The sequence below is a fragment of the Microtus oregoni genome, unplaced genomic scaffold (genome assembly GCF_018167655.1).
Source record: "Microtus oregoni isolate MIOR12 unplaced genomic scaffold, Mior012 000001F_ref0000356, whole genome shotgun sequence".
Taxonomy (NCBI): Eukaryota; Metazoa; Chordata; class Mammalia; order Rodentia; family Cricetidae; genus Microtus; species Microtus oregoni.
Window position 1 is genome coordinate 8,163,368 of NW_024543060.1, and position 21,154 is coordinate 8,184,521.

The following is a 21,154-nucleotide window of genomic DNA, read 5'->3' on the forward strand; positions in this document are numbered from 1 at the left end:
AAATCCTATATTACAAATTAACTGCCTTACCAATGACAACATGATGAAGGAGTTTAAATGGGAACTAAATTTTATCTCTAAAGATAGTAAGAAAAGAGATTTATAAGACCAACAATGAGATTTATATATATTTGTCATTTGCTTATTTCTGAGGAGAAACACTTGTCTATTTTATTATAAATATCAATTTCATAGACTTAGAATAATTTCTCTAAATGGTTCATATTTTTGAATACCAAATGGACCTAGACATTTATGTTTCACACAATAAGTTTATGCACAAGAGAATTTTGTGAGATGCATTTATCCGATGTAATTACCTCACCATTATCCAGGACCAAAAAATATTCAATATATGTCTTAGGTTCGTGAGCCTTCCCACCATTCAGCTTCTGAAATAAAAGGAAGACCATGACTAAGGCAACACGTTTCTCTGTGGATCTTTTACTTAGCATGTGCCACCTTAGAAGAAATTAGATGGTACCTGACAATCAAGACAGAAAATATTGCTGTTTGAACTCTCCCACCACATTCAGGCATGCAAGCAGACAGAGTTCAGAAATGCTTGTCTTTCATGTTTCCATCATCAGAAACAAATTACTGAAGGTAGACTCTTGCATACTATCTAGTGAGATGTATATTTATCTCCCATTTTCCATAGCAATAGAATATTTACCAGCAATTTCTATGCAGTCACAGCACTCTGGGTACTGGGAAAGATAAGTGCACTTGGTCCATCAGCTTAGTAACTCACAAGAGACAAATACACACTTGCACCCACACTGGCAGGCACACCCACACTCACATCAAGTGTTATTAGTGCTGTGGGATGGGTTCAATGAGTGATTGCAGCTGGGTGATTAGATGATGATTACAAAATAGAGAGTTAGAAGGTGCATTTTTAAAGACTTGAACTACATGGAATACTCATAAAAACAGGAACTCAAGAAAAAAAATAATTGGAATGTAAACCAGAAAAGAAAAAAATGTAAAATCCTGATCTCTTTGGCTAATTGACAGTGATATGTTTAAAAAATCAGGGGAAAAAATGTTGTTTTTTCATCAGAATAATGGAATAAAAATTTATAGGAGGCAGACATACAAAGTAGGGAATGCTAGACAGACTCAGACAGACATCTGTAACTAATGGCAGTGGTTGGACCTGTCTGCTAAATGTGATGAGTGGAAAGCCACCCAGGGACTTTAGCATGATGCACTTTATAACAAAGCATCACTCAACCTAGGCCAGGGAGAGTAGATTCTGCTAGGATGGAAACAGACGTAGAAAGGATGGATGCAAGTTGTTGTCGTGGTGATCTTGGAATGCTCTCCGAGAGCCCAATGCAGAACTGAAATATGTAAAGAGATGGAAAGCAAGCATTCTACTAACTGAGCAATATCCTAGCCCTACAGTGTTCCACTGAAGGGTAGAAGGTGTGGGACAAGATAAGATTACCTGGGAAGAATTCACCGAGAAAGCAAAACGCAGGGAACAGTTTGCCATGGGCTTCTAATATCAAGTGAATAACCAGAAGAGGAGTGAAAAGAAAGGTGTTCCAGCACACAACACACAGCACACAGTAGCAGGTTGGGAAAGCAAGGCCATTTCTACATGATCCCTAAGAATCAAGATGGGAAGAGCAGAGGCTAGTGCCAACCAGAACCAGCATGATACTGAGAGAAACATGTAGCCAGGGCAAATTCTTCTGGTTTCCTAGATAAGGTTGGTGAAGATTCAATCCGTGCCAAAGAGATTGGCCTCCAGTTTTACACAGAAGCAGTCTGCCTGGTGTTCCCAGATTCTGAGAACACTTGGAAGAGATCATCAAGCAATGTAAGTAAACGGACAGGAACACGTTAGTGCACACCACACAGCTGGAAACAGCTGGGTTTGTTTCTTCTTCTGTGGTCAGAACAGGATTCCACGCAAGAAAGAATATTCTTTGGGGCTGAAGAGACAGTTCAGCAGATAAGAGCACTGGCTGCCCCTCCAGAAATCCTGAGTTCAATTCCCAGAAACTACATGTGACTCACAAAAATCTATCATGGGATCTGACTCTTATACACAAAATACATAAGTAAATCTTTTAAAAAATGGTTCTTCAAAGAAGAGAATATTCTGTGTTCCTAAGGGTAGACTCTATGTTTATATTGCTTGTTTCTGCATTTCTAGCACACTGAATATCTTTGAGCACAAATCCATCGTATTTCTACCACAACAGAAAAGTCTTTGCACGTGTGTACTTTGTGGAGAGCTTCAGAGGGCACTGTGAGTGCTGTCTGCTCCTCGCTGTCCTATATCATAGCTCAGATTTCTTTTTAGCCTTTGCATATGGTTGATGATAACAGTTTGTACACAGATTCATATTAAGTGAATTAGTAACATACAACTTTTCCCATTAGTAAAAGTATACATTATTAGTTTCAGTGGTGACTATAAAATGTGAACTAAGCACACTGCTAAGATCAGAACCAAGGGCTGGAAAGGGGGCTGAGCTGATATAACCCTCCCTGTGAAAATGTGAGTGCTGGAAGTCAGATCCCTAAACCCACTGTGAAAGATTCGTGGGTGTGGCAGCCTGCCTTTAATCCAAGTACAGAAAGGGCAGAGACAGGTTATTCCTGGAGCAACCTAGCTACGCAGAGAGTATCAATAATGGCACACTCTGGGTTCAAGAAACTGTGGCTCATTATCGAAGCTGTGGATCATTTGAGGAAAACACTTGACATCAACCAGGGGTCTCTACAGACACACATAGGGTCATGTATACACATATGCCTGGACATACAACACACATACATGAGAAGCAAAGGAAAGGGTTAGGACCCAGGTTAGGACACAAAACTAAAATACCAGTAACAATCAAACTCTACATACAATCAGTCTGGTGGCAGATGGGACCACGTTCCCATGCAGCCCTTGTTGCCACCGCACATCATCCACGCCACAGCTGCTGTTAGCCTGGTCTTCGTTGGGGTCGTTCTTGAAGACTGCATGGGCATGTTCATTCAGACTCTCAGATCTCAAAGGTTCGATAAAATATCGTTCATCTCCTTGACTGAAGTAGCCCCTGAGGAGCACAAGAATTCAGACTTCTTAACGAAAAGTTTTCTTTGAAGTTACACAGACACAGTGTCTTCAATGGCTTCATGACTTCCTAGCCAAGGCCAAAGAAGTTTAATCTTATGGTAACAAAGTAGGCCAGCTTTCTTGTTTCTGGAGAATGTTTTCTGATTCAAACTTCATTTTTCATCCCGTTCCTACACTACAGGGGCGTAGAAAGGGATGGTCGCTTTGGAGTCCAATGAGGGATTAAAATTCTAGGCCTGTTCTGATTAACCAAGAATCCAGAGAAACATTAATTCAGCAGCCTCATTTTTTGGTCTATAAACTAGAAAATAGAAGGGCCAGGAGGAGGGTGGTATGGGTGGACAGACAAAGTGGGTGAAGTGTGTGGCCAGGGAACATTTCCAGCATCTTCACAAGCCCTGGTACTGAAGTCTGAGATGATTCGTGGCTGGTTGCTCACTGCGTTGTTTTTAAGGCTTACTAGCTTTTGTGCAAATGACAAGAAATTCCAGTTGTGTTTTCACTCCTTAATTAATCTAGAGCTCCAATGGCTTAAGATTGGTCTGCATCATATTGAACGAGACTATTAAGCCCTGTACTGAAAGTGGGAAATAAAAGATCTCACAGTCTCTTCCTTTGTGAACCTTATATTCAAAATGAGGAAAATGGGTGTGGAGAAATCATTTAAAAAGTATATGTGGTTATTTAGCAAAGGCATATATATGCAGCTATATCTAATTAGTATGAAGTGGAAATGCATGAGTATACAGTGTCTAAAACTGGAAGAGAGCAAGTGTGTTTGCTTATTTCAGATGGTTCAGTTGAAGTACATTGTAGTGGAAGTAGGACAGTTGAGTAGAGACAGATGTAGTGAACCAACAGGATGTAACTAGAAGACATAATCACTGGAGCTTGATAAGGAAATGGAGGCTCGAGAGATGAGGCAGGGAATCTTCAAGGCTTCATGATGCCTGACTGGCTAAGTTGTAATGATTATTCCACTCATGAGGTCAAGAACACAGGGAAAGCCGGGCGGTGGTGGCGCACGCCTTTAATCCCAGCACTCGGGAGGCAGAGGCAGGCGGATCTCTGTGAGTTCGTGACCAGCCTGGTCTACGAGAGCTAGTTCCAGGACAGAGAAACCCTGTCTCGAAAAACCAAAAAAAAAAAAAAAAAAAAAAACAACACAGGAAAACACAGGGAAAGTAATGATTTGTGAGACAATTAATTGACTTAGTTTAGGACACATTAAAACTTAAATTCTTCTTTAAGGTATCCAACTAAAAGTGTGGAAAAGGCAATTGGTCAGTTCTTGGTATTGCTGGGGTAGACCGGAACATGGGGAGTCACTTGCCAGACAGAAAGACACAGATGTTCTTAAGAATAAAACTAGAGATTAATAAAAGTGAGGAGAGGTTAGAGGAGCTACTCCACTCTCAAAGAGTCTGACTATAAAACTGAGTCTAAAAAAAACTCTTCACTTTTAAATGAGAAAAAGAACAAAATCAAAACGGAAGGGGGTTCAGTCATATAATTTTCATACTTTAAAAGAAATGGTATGTTGGTGTGAAATTTCAAAATTGTGTGGCCTTTAGGAATCACACTTAACTATATTATGTAATTAGTTATACTTGAGGATCTTCAGACTTTTCAGACATGAACTCTATGCCAGTGGGATGTGGAAAGATTCCTGAAGTCTCACCGTAGACCGTCACACATGCTGATGCTGGCTTCAGAATCTTTCTCATCTATGATGTGCCCTTGGTAGTAACAGTTAACCTAAGGGGAATGAAAGATATTTTGTAAATGAAAGTCTTCAGACTTTCAGAGGTTTTAGACTCCACAATCAATTGGAATTTGAAATCTTTGCATAGGAACAACTTTCTGCTGCACAATAGTTATGTTAGAGACTTTTTAAAAAATTAAATACAAGCATTTTATGTATTAAATCATTTATGATAGCTAATGACTCCCTAAATTCTTATATTATACAGTGTGTATTATATATAGTACTGTAAATATAGTATACTATATAACATTATATAGTACAGTCTACATATTATTATAATGTATTATTAATGCTGTATTACTAATAATATATTAGTAATAATAAAATAAATGAGTACCATGGATTTAGTTATCTAAACTTAAAATCTGAGTCTCCAAAAATCTAACTTTTACTTTCCTTCTATAATAATGTATTACTCTCTGCACTTTTTCCAATTTGGAGTGACCACTCCCCTATCCCATTTTAAACCTATGGGTTATTCAGGTTGTGTGTCCAAAGAATCAAACTAGATTAAAATGAACCTGCACAACAGGCCATGATTCTATTTGGAGCAAGTTTCCAGAGTTATTTCTCCATGTGGCTGTTCCACACCAGAGCCTCCTATCTTGAAAGGAATGTGACTACATAATCCCAGAAGGTTTGAAGGCTTGCAACATCAAAAGAAGATCTGAGGTAGATGCTTTGCCACACAGTTATGGGTTCCATGTGTCAAGCTCCACATGGGGAACTCAGGTGACAGATCAAGAGCAGAATTACTTATGACAATATAGAGTTCTGCAATTGATGTTGTATAAAAGGTGACTGAGCCTTTGTTTCCTGTTGGGTGTCATTATGTGAATGGAGACTGTTCATTCATTTTCCAACTGCCAAGACCCGAATAATCACACAGAAACTTTATTAGTTACAACACAATTTGGCCAATAGCTTAGATGCATTCCTAGTTAGCTCTTACATCTTAAGTTAACCCATTTCTATTAATCTATGTATCACCACAAGGCTGTGGCTTACCAGTAAGGATTCAAAGTCCTTCTCCCTCAGCAGCTCCATGGTGTAACCCTGACTCCACCTCCTCTCTCTCTATATCTCTGTTTGAATTTCCTGCCTGGCTTTATTCTGCCTTGTCACAGGCCAAAGCAGTTTCTTTATTAGCCAATGATAATGAAACATATTCATAGCATGTAGAGGGGAATCCCACATCAATGCTGAAGTAGTCTTCAGTGTGACAGACCACATAATTTGGAGGTGTGATAACAAATATCTAAAAATACCAGGCATACGTATCTCTTCTTGTTACAGAGTTCCTTACAGAAAATAAGTCTTTAAAAAAGTATGAGCTCCTACTGCTGGCCTCCCATGAAAACTGGAAAAAGTTCCTGGGGTCATCCTCCATTATTCTTAGGAAAATATAATAATGTGAGAAGTTCAATTAAGTAATTATTGCTATTGGAGACCAAGACTGCAAAAGCAGTTCCAGCCCTGTTTGCCTGGCAAGGACACTGGAGGTAAGCCTGCAGGGTGCACTCCACTAGTAAGAGACTTGAGAGACTGTTTTTACCATGATCTGTGGGCTTGTGGTGACCTCCTTTCCACTGGAATTATAGTATGTTTCCGAGTAGCCTGGTGCTAGGAGCTTGCTGGAGAAAGAAAAAGGAAGAGCGTGGTTACACATGTCAACTGTGAAAGTCCAGCAAGTGAATAAGCCTTCCCAGGCTGTGAAGACAAGTGTTAACTCCTCAGCTTCCCCTATGGGCCCCACAAGTCTACACAGGAAAGCACTGCTCACATTGGTCAGGATGGAGGGGTAGGGAGCGGGGAGGGGCAGGGACATTCCAGAGGGCTGTGGAAAAAGCCCCTCATCACAGGGGACTTGGTTGCATTTCCCAGGAGAAACTTGAGAAGAAGCAGAACCAAGGTCAAAGGCGGTAGAAAGCAGTTCCTGCAAGGAGTTTGGCACAAAGGCATAGCATTACCCGCCCCCCACTGCCACAGTCCTTTCTAAAGGACAGTAATGTGAGGCCCTCTCTCCAGCACACAAATGGACAAACTAGCAAAACTCAAAGCAAATTATATTGGAACCACTCCAGTCCTTGGTAAAACAATCTAACCTGTCTTCTTGCACTTCATTGTTGGGTTCTACTTACAAAGTTTCAAAAGCCTAGTAAACTATTAATTTACCTAATGCCTTTCTACAACTCAAGAGAAAAGCGCATTCATTGGCTGGCTCCTTGGGCTCATTGGGAGTGAAGGCTGGAGGGGCAAGAATTGGAGGCAATAAAGCTCATGACAGCCCCTGCTGGCACACGTTCCCACTGTAGCCTGTCGCGGGGGAGGACAGCAGCAGCTGGACACATACTCACTTGTTCTTCTTCAAGTACAGGATCGCCACCTTTCCATTGATTGTCATCTGGTACTTTAGCTCAGTTTCAAATGCTTCCTGCAAAAAATACACCAAGAGTTACTTATGATCAACCAGTGACAATTTCTATCGATGTAATCCTTGGTAAGTAATGCTTGATTTCTCTAGCAGTGGACTGTGAAACCAACTGTCTATCAAGAAGTGTTCAACCTGTGGGTCATGACCCCTCTGTTGGGGGGTCACACATCAGATATCCCACATATGAAATATTTACATTACAATTCATAACAGTAGCAACATTGTAGTTAGGAAGTAGAAATAAAAATAATTTTATAGTTGGGGGTCACCACAACCAAAGGAACTGTATTAAAGGACCACAGCACTGGGAAGGTCGAGAACCACTGGTCTCTACCCTGGTCTCAATCCACCAACTAAACAGACAAATAAGCTCTGTGTGTGCATGTGTGTACATGTGTGAGTGTGTGCTGAGAACTCACCCCAGAATCTTGGAAATGCTGGCTAAGGACTCTATCACTGAGTTCCATTCTAGGCCCTTTATCTGCTATCTTTATATATAGTCTTGATATGCTTGGCAAGGCTTTATTTGGATCACCAAGTGTTTATGGAAACAAATATTTATATTCCGGAACATAGGTTAGAGGATAGGATGAGGGAATGGGGGTGTAGGGATATGCTAAAGACATAGAAAGTGCCTTTAACTAGGGCCAGCTTAGGAGTGGGTGAAGGGTTGCCTAGCAACCTGAACTCTGTCACTAGTGAATGAAAGCATGAAACAGCTCCTGCCTTTCCACTCTGAATTCCACATAAGCATCATGCCATGAGCACCCCCCACACATTTGTACATACATACACACACATATAATATGTACATATATGTATATATACTCATGTATGTATGCACATGCACATACACACATATACACGTACTAAACAAATAGATGTAATAAAAATTAAAATACCCAAGCAAATAGCTTCAAACTAGAAGGGAAGGTTGCATTTACTCTCATAGACACATGCACACATATGCACACACCACCCTATATTTTGTAAAACCAACGTTATTTTAGATTCAAGAACTAAATTGTGTAAGGCAAGCCATGAAGTGTGATTTCAGGAAATGATCCTGTTAGTCTGCTCATTAATATACCACAATGACTTTACAGAATATATAAGGTGATCGAGAGAGAGGGAGGGAGAGAGACAGAAATGTGTGTGTGTGTGTGTGCGCACGCGCACATGTGTGCGTTCATGTGTGTGTTTGTAAACATTTAAGTGGCAGAGAATCCACAAGAAAGGGTAGAGAGTCAGACATAAGCACTGGCGAGGAGAGAAAAAGACAGCATCAACACTGACTTTCAAATAGCTGATGTCGCAAAGAAGAAGTGAAAAAATCCCATTCACAGAAATCAGAAAACCCTTGAAAATGTGTCATAATGCAAGTGACACCATGGGTACCACAGGCAGAGTAGTTATTTTCAACCTACTTCACTTTGTGTAAGTTAAATCTTCCATTTTCCACACAGTACCACCACCATTATTCACTTGAAGACAGAGGATTATCTAAAGTCAGAGTTTTCAACAGGAGAACTGGCAAAGCTAAACATGAACACACACTCACCCTTGCCACTCGGTCACCATATATCAGAATAATATAAGGCTTGTGTGGCTGTTCAGAGGTAGCCTAGACAAGCAATGTGTCTGCAGTAACAACAAGCATACAACATTATACACATCACTCTGCAAAACCACTCTAAAGATCAAAATTGTGAGACTGGAGGAACAATTCCTTTGTTAAAAGCACTTGATGCTCTCTCAGAAGACCCCGGTGGGGCTTCTAACACCTAAGAAGGGTGGCTCACAAGAACCAGTAACTCCATCTCCAAGGGGTCTGATGACCTCTTTTGACCCTTACAGGTAACTACCTGCACTTGCACATATATACACACAGACACATGGCACATATGTATAAATAATTTAAGAACTCATTGACCATCTACCGCAGCCAGTAAATAAATTTATGGTTTCATATCAAAATATAAATTTCAAATAAAAGCTTTATTTTTGATTGTTTCATAGCTGTGATAAACTCACGTTATCCATGTTCAAATTTCCTTAAAACACTTAGACAAAAATGTAGCTGACATTTTTGATATTGAAAGAAGTTATTAAAGAAAACTTCCTTGAGGAAGCCTCTGCTGCAGATGGATTCCATTAGAATTGGTAGGACATTTTCCTGATAAAGATGCTTTGGGAAAGAGACTTGTTGTGACAATTACTAGGTAAAGATGTGTTACATTTGTTTATGCTGCATTTGTTTAATTATGGAAAGATGTGTTGCTGCTTCCACCTTGCCCACCTAAGGCGCCTGATTTGACTAATAAAAAGTTGAATAACCAATAGGTAGGCAGAGAAAGGATAGAAAGGATTGGTGGGCAGAGCGAATAAGCAGGAGGAGAAATCTAGGCTTGAGAGAAAGAGAGAGGAAAGAGAAGAGAATGAGGGAGAAAGAGACCCCCCGTCCCAGGGGCAGGAAGCCTGGCAAGTACAAGACAGACAGACATTAGAGGAAGCAGGAAAGTAAGACAGACAGACAGAAAGAAAGAAAGAAAGAAAGAAAGAAAGAAAGAAAGAAGGAAGGAAGGAAAGAAAGAAAGGCCCAAGGCAAAAGGTAGACAGAAACAAGTTGATTTACATTAAAGAGCTAGCCAGAAATGAACTTAAGCTAGGACAAACATTCATAATTAATAAGACATCCCCACGTCATGATTTGGGAGCTGGTTGGTGGCACCGAAGGAGAAAGCCTGGTGCACAGACTCTACTAAGAGCTCTGCTAGCACCAATTGGAGTTGGAAGAAACTGAATGAAGAAATTTCTGATGGGGGGATATGCACTCCTGAGTAGTTGCAGTTTAGATGATTTCAGTTATCAGTGACATCCCGTCTATCTCTGTGTTTCTGACTCCCATCAAATGTTGCAGAACGTACATAATTAAAATGTTGTTGTTGAATGGGACATCATATTTTACTTTGCAGATAGGCCCTCTAAGTATAGCTCAGGATGGCCTACAACTCACTATATAGCCCAGGCTCGTATCCAACTCACAAATATATAGACAACCCCCCAGGAATGTGCACTGCCATGCCCAGATCTGCATATCATGTTTTAGCTTTCTTCTTGTGACTAATTAAAAATCCTAGCTACTGCTGCCTGACAATGTGTTATTTCATTACAATATAAGAATTATACAAAATTTAATGCTTTCTACATAGAAAAGGTACAAATTTCAGACAAAATGCTAATTTATAGTCTTTTGTAATTTGTTTTATTTTCTCATTCTGGTTTAGAATCTAGTTTAAGGCAATAATTATGTATGTGGGTAGATGGTAGATAGGTAAATAGTAGAACTTGTAAGTTATACATAATTATTTGAAAGCCTACAGCATAAATTATTATAAAATATCAAAGTTTGTACTCTGTAACAACATATATCACTTATTGTATAAAATGAAGTTAGAAGAACTTTGGGCTGTAGTGAAAATTAAAAGTTGGAAAACAAACTAATATAACAGTTAATACCATTAGTCTCCAAAGAAATAAATATGCATATATGAGTATATAAAAAACACAAGTGTGGTAGGATCAAAAACCCATTGCCATTGTACTGGCTTTGTGGGAGCCTAGGCAGTTTGGATGCTCACCTTACTAGACCTGGATGGAGGTGGGTGGCCCTTGGACTTCCCTCAGGGCAGGGAACCCTGATTGTTCTTTGGGCTGACGAGGGAGGGGGACTTGATTGGGGGAGAGGGAGGGAAATGGGAGGCAGTGGCGGGAAAGAGACAGAAATCTTTAATAAATAAATAATTAAAAAAACACAAGTGTGTTTGTGTGTGTGTGTGTGTGCGCGCACGCGTGTGTGTGTGTGTGTGTGTGTGTGTGTGTGTGTGTGTGTGTATTCAAGAGTCATTGAGAAAACCAGAAGAGTTATCTGGGAGATGCTCAGTTGGTAAATGTAAGCATTAGGACTTGAGTTCCTTGCCCAGAACCCAACTCTTTAAAAAGCCTGGCATTTTGGTCCATGCTTCTAATCCCAGCCAAAAATATATGGAAACAGGTAGATCCTTACTGTCCAGCCTAATAGTGAATGAGAGTGTTCCAGTTCATTTGTTGAGAGACTCTCAACAAAGTGAATACAATGAAAGACAATGTAAGAATGACTATGACCCCCCCCTCCATGTATACATATGTGCCCAGGCACACACATAGGCTGCATGTACAAGAAAGAAGACAATCACAGATGCACTAACCTTTGGCTCTGGCTCTTTGGTTTCTCTTTTACGCAATGGGTGAAGTCTTATGGGATAAACCACTTCATAATTCTTGGCCTTAGGGAGTTCTTTGGCTGCACTCGCTGGGGGAGAAAGAAGGAAGAGAAGACAAAGCTGTGGGACAGAAGCAGCTGTTCAGAAGTGGCCACCATGATGGGTGATGCCACACAGAGCCCTTCAGCGATTTGTGTCCTGACACAGGAAAAGCTGGAGAACACTAGAAACCCATTCCCCACCCCACCCCAATATTTAATCTCTGTCCTTTGGTATTGCTCAGGGAGGTATTTCCAAATGTCTCTCTGAGGACAACATTTTTTGTTAATGTTCCCACTTCTTTTTACCCTTTTGGATCTGGGCAGTGACTCTACAGCAGGAGAACGAGACAAATACAAGCTAAGCAGCATTCCGTTCCCGTGGATGCCGGTTACTCCCATGATAACACAATAGAAATACTCCAAGACCTCGCTACTATGAAAATGAAATCAGATGCACACCCTTTCTGATCAAAACACATGTTCCTTGGAAGTTTCAATAGTAATATTTAAAACATAGTCCCCGTGAGAAAATGCTCTGATGCTAGGATTGCAGAAAGGGCTGTCATGAGCAGTCCTGACAAGCCTTCATTTTTGGCATAGAAAAATAAGAAAATTAGAAAAGTAGAGAATCTAAAACAGAGGCACTGATCTGGGCAGGGCTGGTGGGAGGCCAGATTCACACCGCGAGGAAAATAGAAAGTCACCTCAAACAACCAATTCCCATCTCAGAGGCTCAGGCCCAAGCCTTTTCTGGAAACTAGGCTAAAGAGAAATCCAGAGCTTTCCATATTTTTATTTTTTCTTTTTGTTCTCCACATGGTGTGGTCCCAGCTCTCTGCGGGTACCTCCAGAGGAAATGTGAATGCTCCCACTCTGGCTGCTGTGGGTGCCTAAAGGCCCACTTGGGATGAAGACCCAGTGGAGCTCAGAGAACAGAGGCGGGATGCCTGCAGCGGGGTTTAGAAAAAGTTTCCTTTTCTTCTCTGTGTCATCATTTGGAGTTTCTCTGAGGGCAAACCTAGCTCCCAGACCAAGCACTTACGGTTAGATAAACCAATACTACTGTTGCCCACCCAATAGCAGACGTAAATGACAGAGTTCACCAGGCAGGATGGCACTAGACAGCTTAGCGCAATGACTTCTTAGAGAATTAGCACTCATGCTTTTTCGTTTTATTTTCAGGAGAATTGAAGTAAAAAAAAAAATTCTAGCGATGTCAGTTTGGAATGTTTTTAGCTCATTTGATCGCGCAAGAATCATTTAACCCAGGAGATTAGGAAAGCTCACTAAGCCCCAAGGATGCACTCAGAGTCAAAATAGCAATTAAGGTAATGAAGGAAAGAAGCTTTCTCTCCACGGCTTGCTGTTTACTGAAGACATTTCAAAAATAAAGCTAAGGCTGAAGAGGTGGCTCTGCAGTTAAGAGCTCTGGCTGCTCTGGCGGAGAACCGAGGTTCTATTCTCGGCACCCACAGGAGAAAGCAACTCACAAATCTGGGTAACTCTAGTCTAGAAAATCCGAGGTCCTCTTCTGGCCTCCTTGGCCACCAGGCCTGCAAGTGGACTGCAGACATGCATATAAGCAAAATATCCATATACACAAAAATGTAAAATATGTAAATAAATAAAAACATTTAAAGTCATGTGCAGATACTACAATATCTTAATTTTAGATGTGGAAAATTTTAACTGCCTGGAAAGTTAGGGAAGATTAAGACATGTCCAAGTAGTCTATAATATTATACAAACAAACACAAACCACTATAATGTATTCAAAAGGACCACGCTCATTAAAATACATTTTCATCAGCTGTGACAAGTAAGTTTTTATCATGCTTCTATAGTAATACAAAGTTTTTGTTTCTTCCCTTTTTGTCTTTTTGTTTATTTTTCATTTTTTTCCAGGCCCCACTAGGCTAGCCTCAAATTCAAGAGCCTTCTACTTCCAGATCCCAAAGCTGGGCTTCTCTACCTACATCTCTAATCCCAGTCCACAAGATTCTTGGGTTGCTCGTTTCTTGCAGTCATGAGGTAATCATTGTACTTTTTATTTTTATGAAATGAAATACAAACTTTTATTAAATATATACGCAATTCATTTCAATGCCAGTGAAAAAAAAGTAATAGTATTGGGCACAAAAATAATATTTTAATGTTCTAAAATATGGGATGGTCATTCTTGCCTGCTAAAATTTTGTGATTACTTCAGAGCAGTGAGAAGCCGAGAGGTAAAAACCAGTCTTGTCAGAAGTGAGCTAATGGCATGGGTACAATTCCCTGCAGGCTCTTAATTCACTGCCACAGAACAAGCACACCATACGGTGCCAGTGTGTTGCCTGGTGTGTTATAGTGTCTAATCGTCGCAATTAGTCCGGGGATGTTGAGTTATGAAGCCATCTCTCACTAATACTCGAGAAACAATAATTCTTTTCTTTAAACGCCATACCAGGGGAGGGGTGGGGTTGGGGAGATGGCTCAGTAGTTAAGAGCACTTCCTGCCCTTTCAGAGGACCCCAAATTCACTTCCTATCACAACTGCCTGAAACTCCAGTTCTGGAGCCTCTGTTGCTCTTTCAGGGTCTGCACAGATACCTGCATTCTGCATACACACACACACACACACACACACACACACACACACACAGAGAGAGAGAGAGAGAGAGAGAGAGAGAGAGAGAGAGAGAGAGAGACCCTCACAAACTCACAATTACAAAGTGGAAATAACTTTTTAAAATGTTTAAATGCCATATTGGAGGATTGTAGCAATGGCACAGTGTTTAAGTTACTCTTCCTAAGGATAAAGCACCCACTTAGATAAACTTTTTTTTAGTTTTTTTATTTTTGTTTTTTGTTTTTTTGTTTTTGTTTTTGTTGGGTTTTTTTTTTTAGTGCCAGAAGGTAATATCGGTTGGGCTCATCCCCAACACGTGTGGTTCTAACAGGAAACCCTTTGAGTCATAAATTGATGTCAATATCCACCTGACCCTCCTATAGAGCGAATGTGACAACAGCCCCACTTCTCTTTGGGGAGAAAGTGAACAGGGAACTAGGTCACCCCATCCAACAGCAAGCACTTTTGGGTGCCCTATGCATTGAACACACACTTCCAGTTAGTTGAAAGCCTAACACTTCACAAAACAGAAAGCCACCAACTTGTTCTTAACTTTGGACTCAACGCAGTATATGCTACTCACACAATTTATTTCCAACCCACTCTTCGATGGGGAGGCACTTCCAAGCAGAAACCCAAACAAATAAAAGTGTATCTTTTTTAGCAACTTCGCTTAGCTATATAAAATAAGCTAAGTTTCCAGTTCATTCCAAACTCTTGCAACACAGTTCGTACTCTAAAGAAAACAGATAGGATTTCTCTTAAAAGGCTCCGCTTCTCCCGAAAGCTAGAATACCCTAGAAATAGGATGTCTGAGGTGTTGGGATTTCCACAGCATGGAAAGGAATGGATCTTGTTTGCCTCATGCATCCTCTCTTTTCATGGCAAGAAGGCAGCCTCCTCCCAGGTGAATAAAATCAAGTTCATTATTTAGAAGCCAGTGGCATAAACAGAGCTAACAGCCATCCAGGGATTACACAAATCCAAGGCGTAACACAATATGTTTCTATTAAATTTGTCTGAATGCTTGTTTGCTTTCTCTCTCCCACAGAACTCATGTGTTGAATTAGTGTTGACTGGCAAAACTGGATCAAGAGAGAGAAGGCAGCCAGTTTGGCTTGAGTGAGAGGTGCGAGTCTGTGGTTGTGGATCAGACGATTTTCACTGTTTGTTAGTTTAAAATAAAGCAGGACTCACTAATGAGATTGACATGGCTGACCTCATTCTAGAATGCTGTTCTATCTGGGTTCGTTTGGGGGACCATTTGTGCATAATATTGGCATCTGCATGTTGCTCCAATTCTGTTAGAAATTGCGTCAGGGTTGTCTTTCCAAATGAGGCATCAAGCCTTTAATGCAAGTTTATGCTACGACATTGACTCTCTGTCCCCCTCAGACTCTTGAACTTGTGAACATTATTCAGGAAAAGTGAGTAGAGGGGGAAACTAGAGCCCATATCCTAATGAAGTCTATTATTTGGCTATATAGGTTAAATTGTGAATAATAGCTTACTTTTTCCAGTCACTTTATAAAGGCCAGAAATAACTGCTAGCTAAAATAAATGTATTTTTAAAGCCACTGCATCCCTGGACAAACGAGATGGAGATTTGTCTTTTGTCAATGCACTAATTTATTTCCTCTTCCCCTAAACATTTCCCGTGTCTTTTTACATATGTGGTTTTTTTTTCTTTTCTTTTTTCGAGACAGGGTTTCTCTGTGGTTTTGGAGCCTGTTCTGGAACTAGCTCTTGTAGACCAGGCTGGTCTCGAACTAACAGAGATCCGCCTGCCTCTGCCTCCGAGTGCTGGAATTAAAGTCGTGCGCCACCACGCCTTTAATATGTGTTTTTACTTTTCCTATGATGAAATCCCATGTCACTTTTCTCAGGGAATGGTGAAGTTCATTACAAGCATCTGGCTTTTTTAAAATTTTTTTTTATTTTTAATGGAACCAGGTAAAAGATAGGGCCAGAAGGCACATGCATGGAGGACGGATGATGTGGAGGGAGAAATAAAGAGGAAGAGGTAAGAAAACAAATCTTTTGTTTCTTGCATTCTGGCTGGAAAACCCTTGCTAGACTCCCAGTAAGGATTGGTTTTTCCAACCAGAATGACGTCAGACTTCTAGAGAGGATTCTAAGACTTTGCATCTCTTGCTGCCATGTTCTGATGTAGAGAGGGAGGAGCAGAAACAGCTTTGTTTCTGGAGATTTCTACCTGGTGTCCCTGAAATGACAGAAGCATGCATGCACCCCCATCACCCGTGAGACTGTCACTGCATCTGCTGAATCTTTCTCCCCTTGAGCAGAGCTGACTCCCAAACAGTTCTGTTCCTACTAAGAGTGGTGTCCCCAACAGCACTGGGGATAATGTTTTCAGAAATATGAGGAAGGAATCCCTACAAACACTTCAATTCCTGCAAATCCAAATAGGAATTTTAAGCCAGGAGCTCACATAGTTAAGAATATAATAGTATCCTAAAATTCAAGGGTGTTAAGTACACTTTTTACAAGTCTGAGAAACAAAGGAGAAGCCATTTTTAGTAAGAAGGAGCAGAGCGGGTCGGGGAGGAGGACAATCTTTTTGTGCTTGACGCTGTCACTTCTGTTCACCATTCATTCACTACTCCTGGGTCCCAGCAAACAATCCATGATCCAGGAAAACATTTGCCAGCTAGGATGAAGATTCAAGCTCCAGACACAGACATAGAGAAGCTAGAGAAATGTGTTGTCAGGTCCCAGGCGTGTGAGCCTAAGCGGAGAATTTTTTAAATGGTGCAACCTACTTGCTAGAATGTGTTATGAAGAAGAATTCACTGCATCCAAATTCTTAGGTGTCTGCTGTAACCACTGTAAGGGAAAGTTATCAACACACCTATCTGAGACTCCTCCTCACCAATAACATCACAATGCTTTCTCACAAAATTGAGCATGTTACCCTGCCAATTAACTGTATCCATTACCACTGAGCCTAAAACCATGCTGTCCAAAGTGTTTTAAGTTGCTGAATTATAAGAGCAGATACTTTCTCAAATCCTTGATGGACGTAACCACTCAAATTTTGAACTAAAAATGAACACAATTGGTTTTGATAACTGTGTGGTTTTCTGTTGTTTGTTTGGTTTTTTGGTTTTGATTCAAAGATCATATTCATGGTTTAAATATAAATATAAGAGCTTCCTTTTCTCTTTTAAGGTAACAGCTGAAAATAAATGCTTCACACAAACCTCTATTTACCCTCTTTCACATCCATCACAGCCTTCAAACCACAGCTTAAAACCAGCCCAAAAGGCTAGTAAAACTGGCAAAGGGGAAGAAACAGCTATCCAGTGTATTATATACCTATGACTAGGAGCGGTTGGATAGCATGTGGTCCTGAGACACGTTGAACAGAGCCCAGAGAAGGGTTAACACCTACCTGGAACTGGAGAAAGGAGGAAAGAGACTACCAGAAGACTCCATTGCAACATGCTGCGGTCCCAGGAGCAGTGCCTGCCTCCGCTCACACCTGTAAGGCTGCTTCTGCCCCAGCCTCCTCTTAAGGGAGACAGAGTGAAACTCCCTGCTTCATTGTATACGCATGAGCAAGTGTTTACTGAAGGTGTTGCACAACTTGGGAGCTGTGGTCCCGCCGCAATGGCATGGCAGGAGGAAGTCCTGACCGCCTCTTGGCTGGCTCTAAAATTTCCTCTATTAGCAGCTATTGTTTCCCTCTCTTTATTCTCTATGAATTTACCCACTCAAGAGTAAAATAGCAAGTTTTCAGTGTATTGTTACAGCTCAGTAGGTCACAAGGAAGTTAATTGCCTTGAGGTATTTTGATATATATGCCAGGTTATATACCATATATGTCATTATATTTGGAATATGCACATGCTGTATACATATATACATGCATATTATGCATACATATGTTATATATAATATATTTAAATATATGGATTTATCATTTTCAGCTAAATAAATAAAAAGTTATGGAGAATATTATTCTTTGTGTATATATTTATTTTATAGCTATTTTCTAATTCTTTTTAATATCTATGTGATATCTTAGGTATATAAGATATCTATAACTAATATCTTATTCCAATTACTCTGCCCTGTAATCTCACACAATGATGTTCACAAGAAGCTTTGACTGTCCTGAAATAAGAAACTTTTGAAGACAGGACTTCATAAATCCTAGGCTAGCCTCCCACATACTGTGTAGCACAGGATGAACTTGAACTCTGCACTCTTCTGTCTCTAGCCCGAGGGCTGGGATTGCAGGACCTTCACACTCAGGGTTTTACATAGGGCTGCAGATCAAATGCAGGGTTTCCCACTTGCCTAGCAAGCCTTTGGCCAACTGAATTACTCCCCTTCCCCTCAAAATTTTGCCAGCACAAGTACAAGACCCTCCGGACCATCATGGTGTTTGCAGCCTCACTAATGACCTGGGTGAGACGGGAATGTCAACCTAAGGAGGGAAGAGGAGTGGTCTCTGGGCCTGTCACTTGGATATGTGCAGAAATCATACTCTGAAACGAAAAAGGAATGTGTTTAGTTGCTTATTAAATTTTAAGTACCCTCTTAGATGATTATTCTTGTTATATTAGTCCTACAGACACATTTGTCTGTCAAGTACCATTTTACCTCCATATTGTCTGTGGAAAAATGGAGTTTAAAAACATAAAAGTGTCCACAAGAGTAAGATTCTGCGGTCTCCATTGTGTGGATTAAGAGGATTAGGCTGTTCTCTCACATTGCCCAGGCAGGAATAGAAGAGGTGGAATTTGAACTCCATGCTGTCTGATCTCGTAGTCACACACCTTTATGTTTCTTAGTTCTCTCTCTCTCTCTCTCTCTCTCTCTCTCTCTCTCTCTCACACACACACACACACACACACACACACACACACACACACACTTATTTCTATTGATAAGATCCCTGTGGGGTAGAAATCACCCTGAGAACAGATTGTGAATGCATAGCCCGTAGCTGGAACATGTGCCTTATACACCATCTTAATACAAAGCACAGTTTGGTGCTGAAGAGATGTTAGTACAAAGGACTGTTTGTCAGTGACCATAAAAGCACCACCAACCACAACAGGATTGTAAATCTGACTGACAGCATTTCAAGATGAAGGGAGCTCGTCTCTTCAACCCACACTCTATAGCTTTTCCTTTCCCAGGCAACAGGGAGGCTATATTCACTTTCTTATTTAGTTCTTTGAGAATTTCGGACAATGAGTTTTGACCATATTCACCCCTCCCCCAACTCTTCCCAGATCCACTCTCCCCCTGTTTTTGTTTTTGTTTCGTTTTGTTTTTACCCATCAAGTCCAGGATGTGACCATATCATCTTGGATGTGTGAATTCTCCTCTAGAGTGTGACTGACTTACCATGGAGCAAAGAAAACTGGTTCCCTCTCCCAGAAGCTATCAACTGCAAATGACTCATCAGCTGGGGTGAGACTTCCCGTTCACCTCCATTCTCTGTGCTGGAATTTGCCCTGGCTTGCGGTTGTACATGCTGTCACAATCGCTATGAGTTCATGTACACCCTGCTGTGTCTCAAGTCTTGAGGGTATGGCTTCGTTGCAGTCACCCATTACTTCTGGTTCTTATATGTTCCTCCACCCCTCCCAAATGGATCTCTGAGCCCAAAGGTATGGGATGTGATAAAAATGTCTCATTTAGAGCTAAGAATTCTTCATTTTCTTATCCTCTGTGCATTGGTCAGTCAGTTGTGGTCCCTATTAATCACAATGTGCTGCAAAAAGAAGCTTGTATGATGAAGCATTGCTCTATGGGTATGATAATAAGTCATTAGGAGTTAGTTTAATACTATGTTCATTTTATTTTTTTTCATTCATTTTACTGCACATTAATTAGTGCCTAATTTGTGTCACACAATAAAAAGACCCAATCACTGTTTGAGATGTTTCCAGTCTGGGTAAGAGAGACAAGACGACTTCCATGGAATTACAGAAAGTGAGGGAACAAGCTGCAAGTCAAAACAAACATAAGCATGGGGGAGTGGGAACTATTGCTTTCTTGGCTCAGTACACAGACCCCTGATTTGAGATCGCAAGTGTCAAGTCATACACAGAAACAACATTCCCCAGCATCTCTCGGACACAGGACAAACTAGCTCTACTCAGGGCAATGATTAAGTGTTCCACGGTCCCAGTGTACGATGTCAGAGCAGAGATCCGGACCAAACTAAACTTGCCATCCTATAAAGATGCAGTGATGAATAAAAGTGAGGGGGGAGAATAAGGACAGAAATTGTCAGAGTGGATCTTTGACACTTTTTGGTGAGTTAAGAAGTACCACAGCCCTGCATGATGCAGCAAAGGAGCAGTCTTCTTCACGCCATCCCAGGAGCCAGAAGGTTTACAGGAGCAAATGCTGCAGCTGGAAGAGAAGGAGCACGTACTCGCTTGAAAGGGAATTTGGAGTTCAATTCCTCACTGTATCACTTTCCATGCTTCTCTGAATTACTTTGTCTTAGATCTTGATAGGTAATAGTACGTTTCTAATTTTGCACAATACATACAGTGAGAAGTTGATTCTAAAGACCTTATGGGGAACAATGGCAGTGTATATTGGACAAGTGTTTGTAAAATGACTACATTATTCCATACAAACACCAACTTCTCTGAATTAAAGGTCATCTGGACAAAGATCCCTGCAAGATGATCAGTTTTCAAGAATCACATTAAAAGCAGTAGGATGAAACTCAACCTCTGTGCAAAGGCCATTGGTGCTTTGAATCTCATGCAATTGTACAGCTCCTGTCTACTGTAATTTGTGGAAGGGATTCTGGGAAAGCCACCTCCTTCAACATGCCTAATACCATTTTGGGTACATTTTTGTAATTACACTAATTCTTTTTTTCTTATTTCATTCTTTATTTGTAAGTGTGTATGTTTTCCAGGTGTGTGCAGTGACCACCGAGG

At 40.7% G+C, this 21,154-nt stretch overlaps 1 protein-coding gene across 1 annotated transcript in view; it reads right to left on the reverse strand.

Annotated features, from left to right (window-relative positions):
- Adam28 (ADAM metallopeptidase domain 28) overlaps window positions 1–17,674 on the reverse strand; it is a 57,665-nt gene extending 39,991 nt beyond the window's left edge. Inside the window, exons 1-7 of the mRNA XM_041673984.1 lie at window positions 17,623–17,674; window positions 11,541–11,644; window positions 7,217–7,293; window positions 6,415–6,493; window positions 4,773–4,849; window positions 2,879–3,071; window positions 321–392 (exon numbers count right to left, since the gene is read on the reverse strand). Coding sequence (XP_041529918.1) covers window positions 321–392; window positions 2,879–3,071; window positions 4,773–4,849; window positions 6,415–6,493; window positions 7,217–7,293; window positions 11,541–11,644; window positions 17,623–17,674 — 654 coding nt within the window. The remainder of the gene's footprint in view (window positions 1–320; window positions 393–2,878; window positions 3,072–4,772; window positions 4,850–6,414; window positions 6,494–7,216; window positions 7,294–11,540; window positions 11,645–17,622) is intronic.
- Between the last annotated feature and the right edge of the window lie 3,480 nt (window positions 17,675–21,154).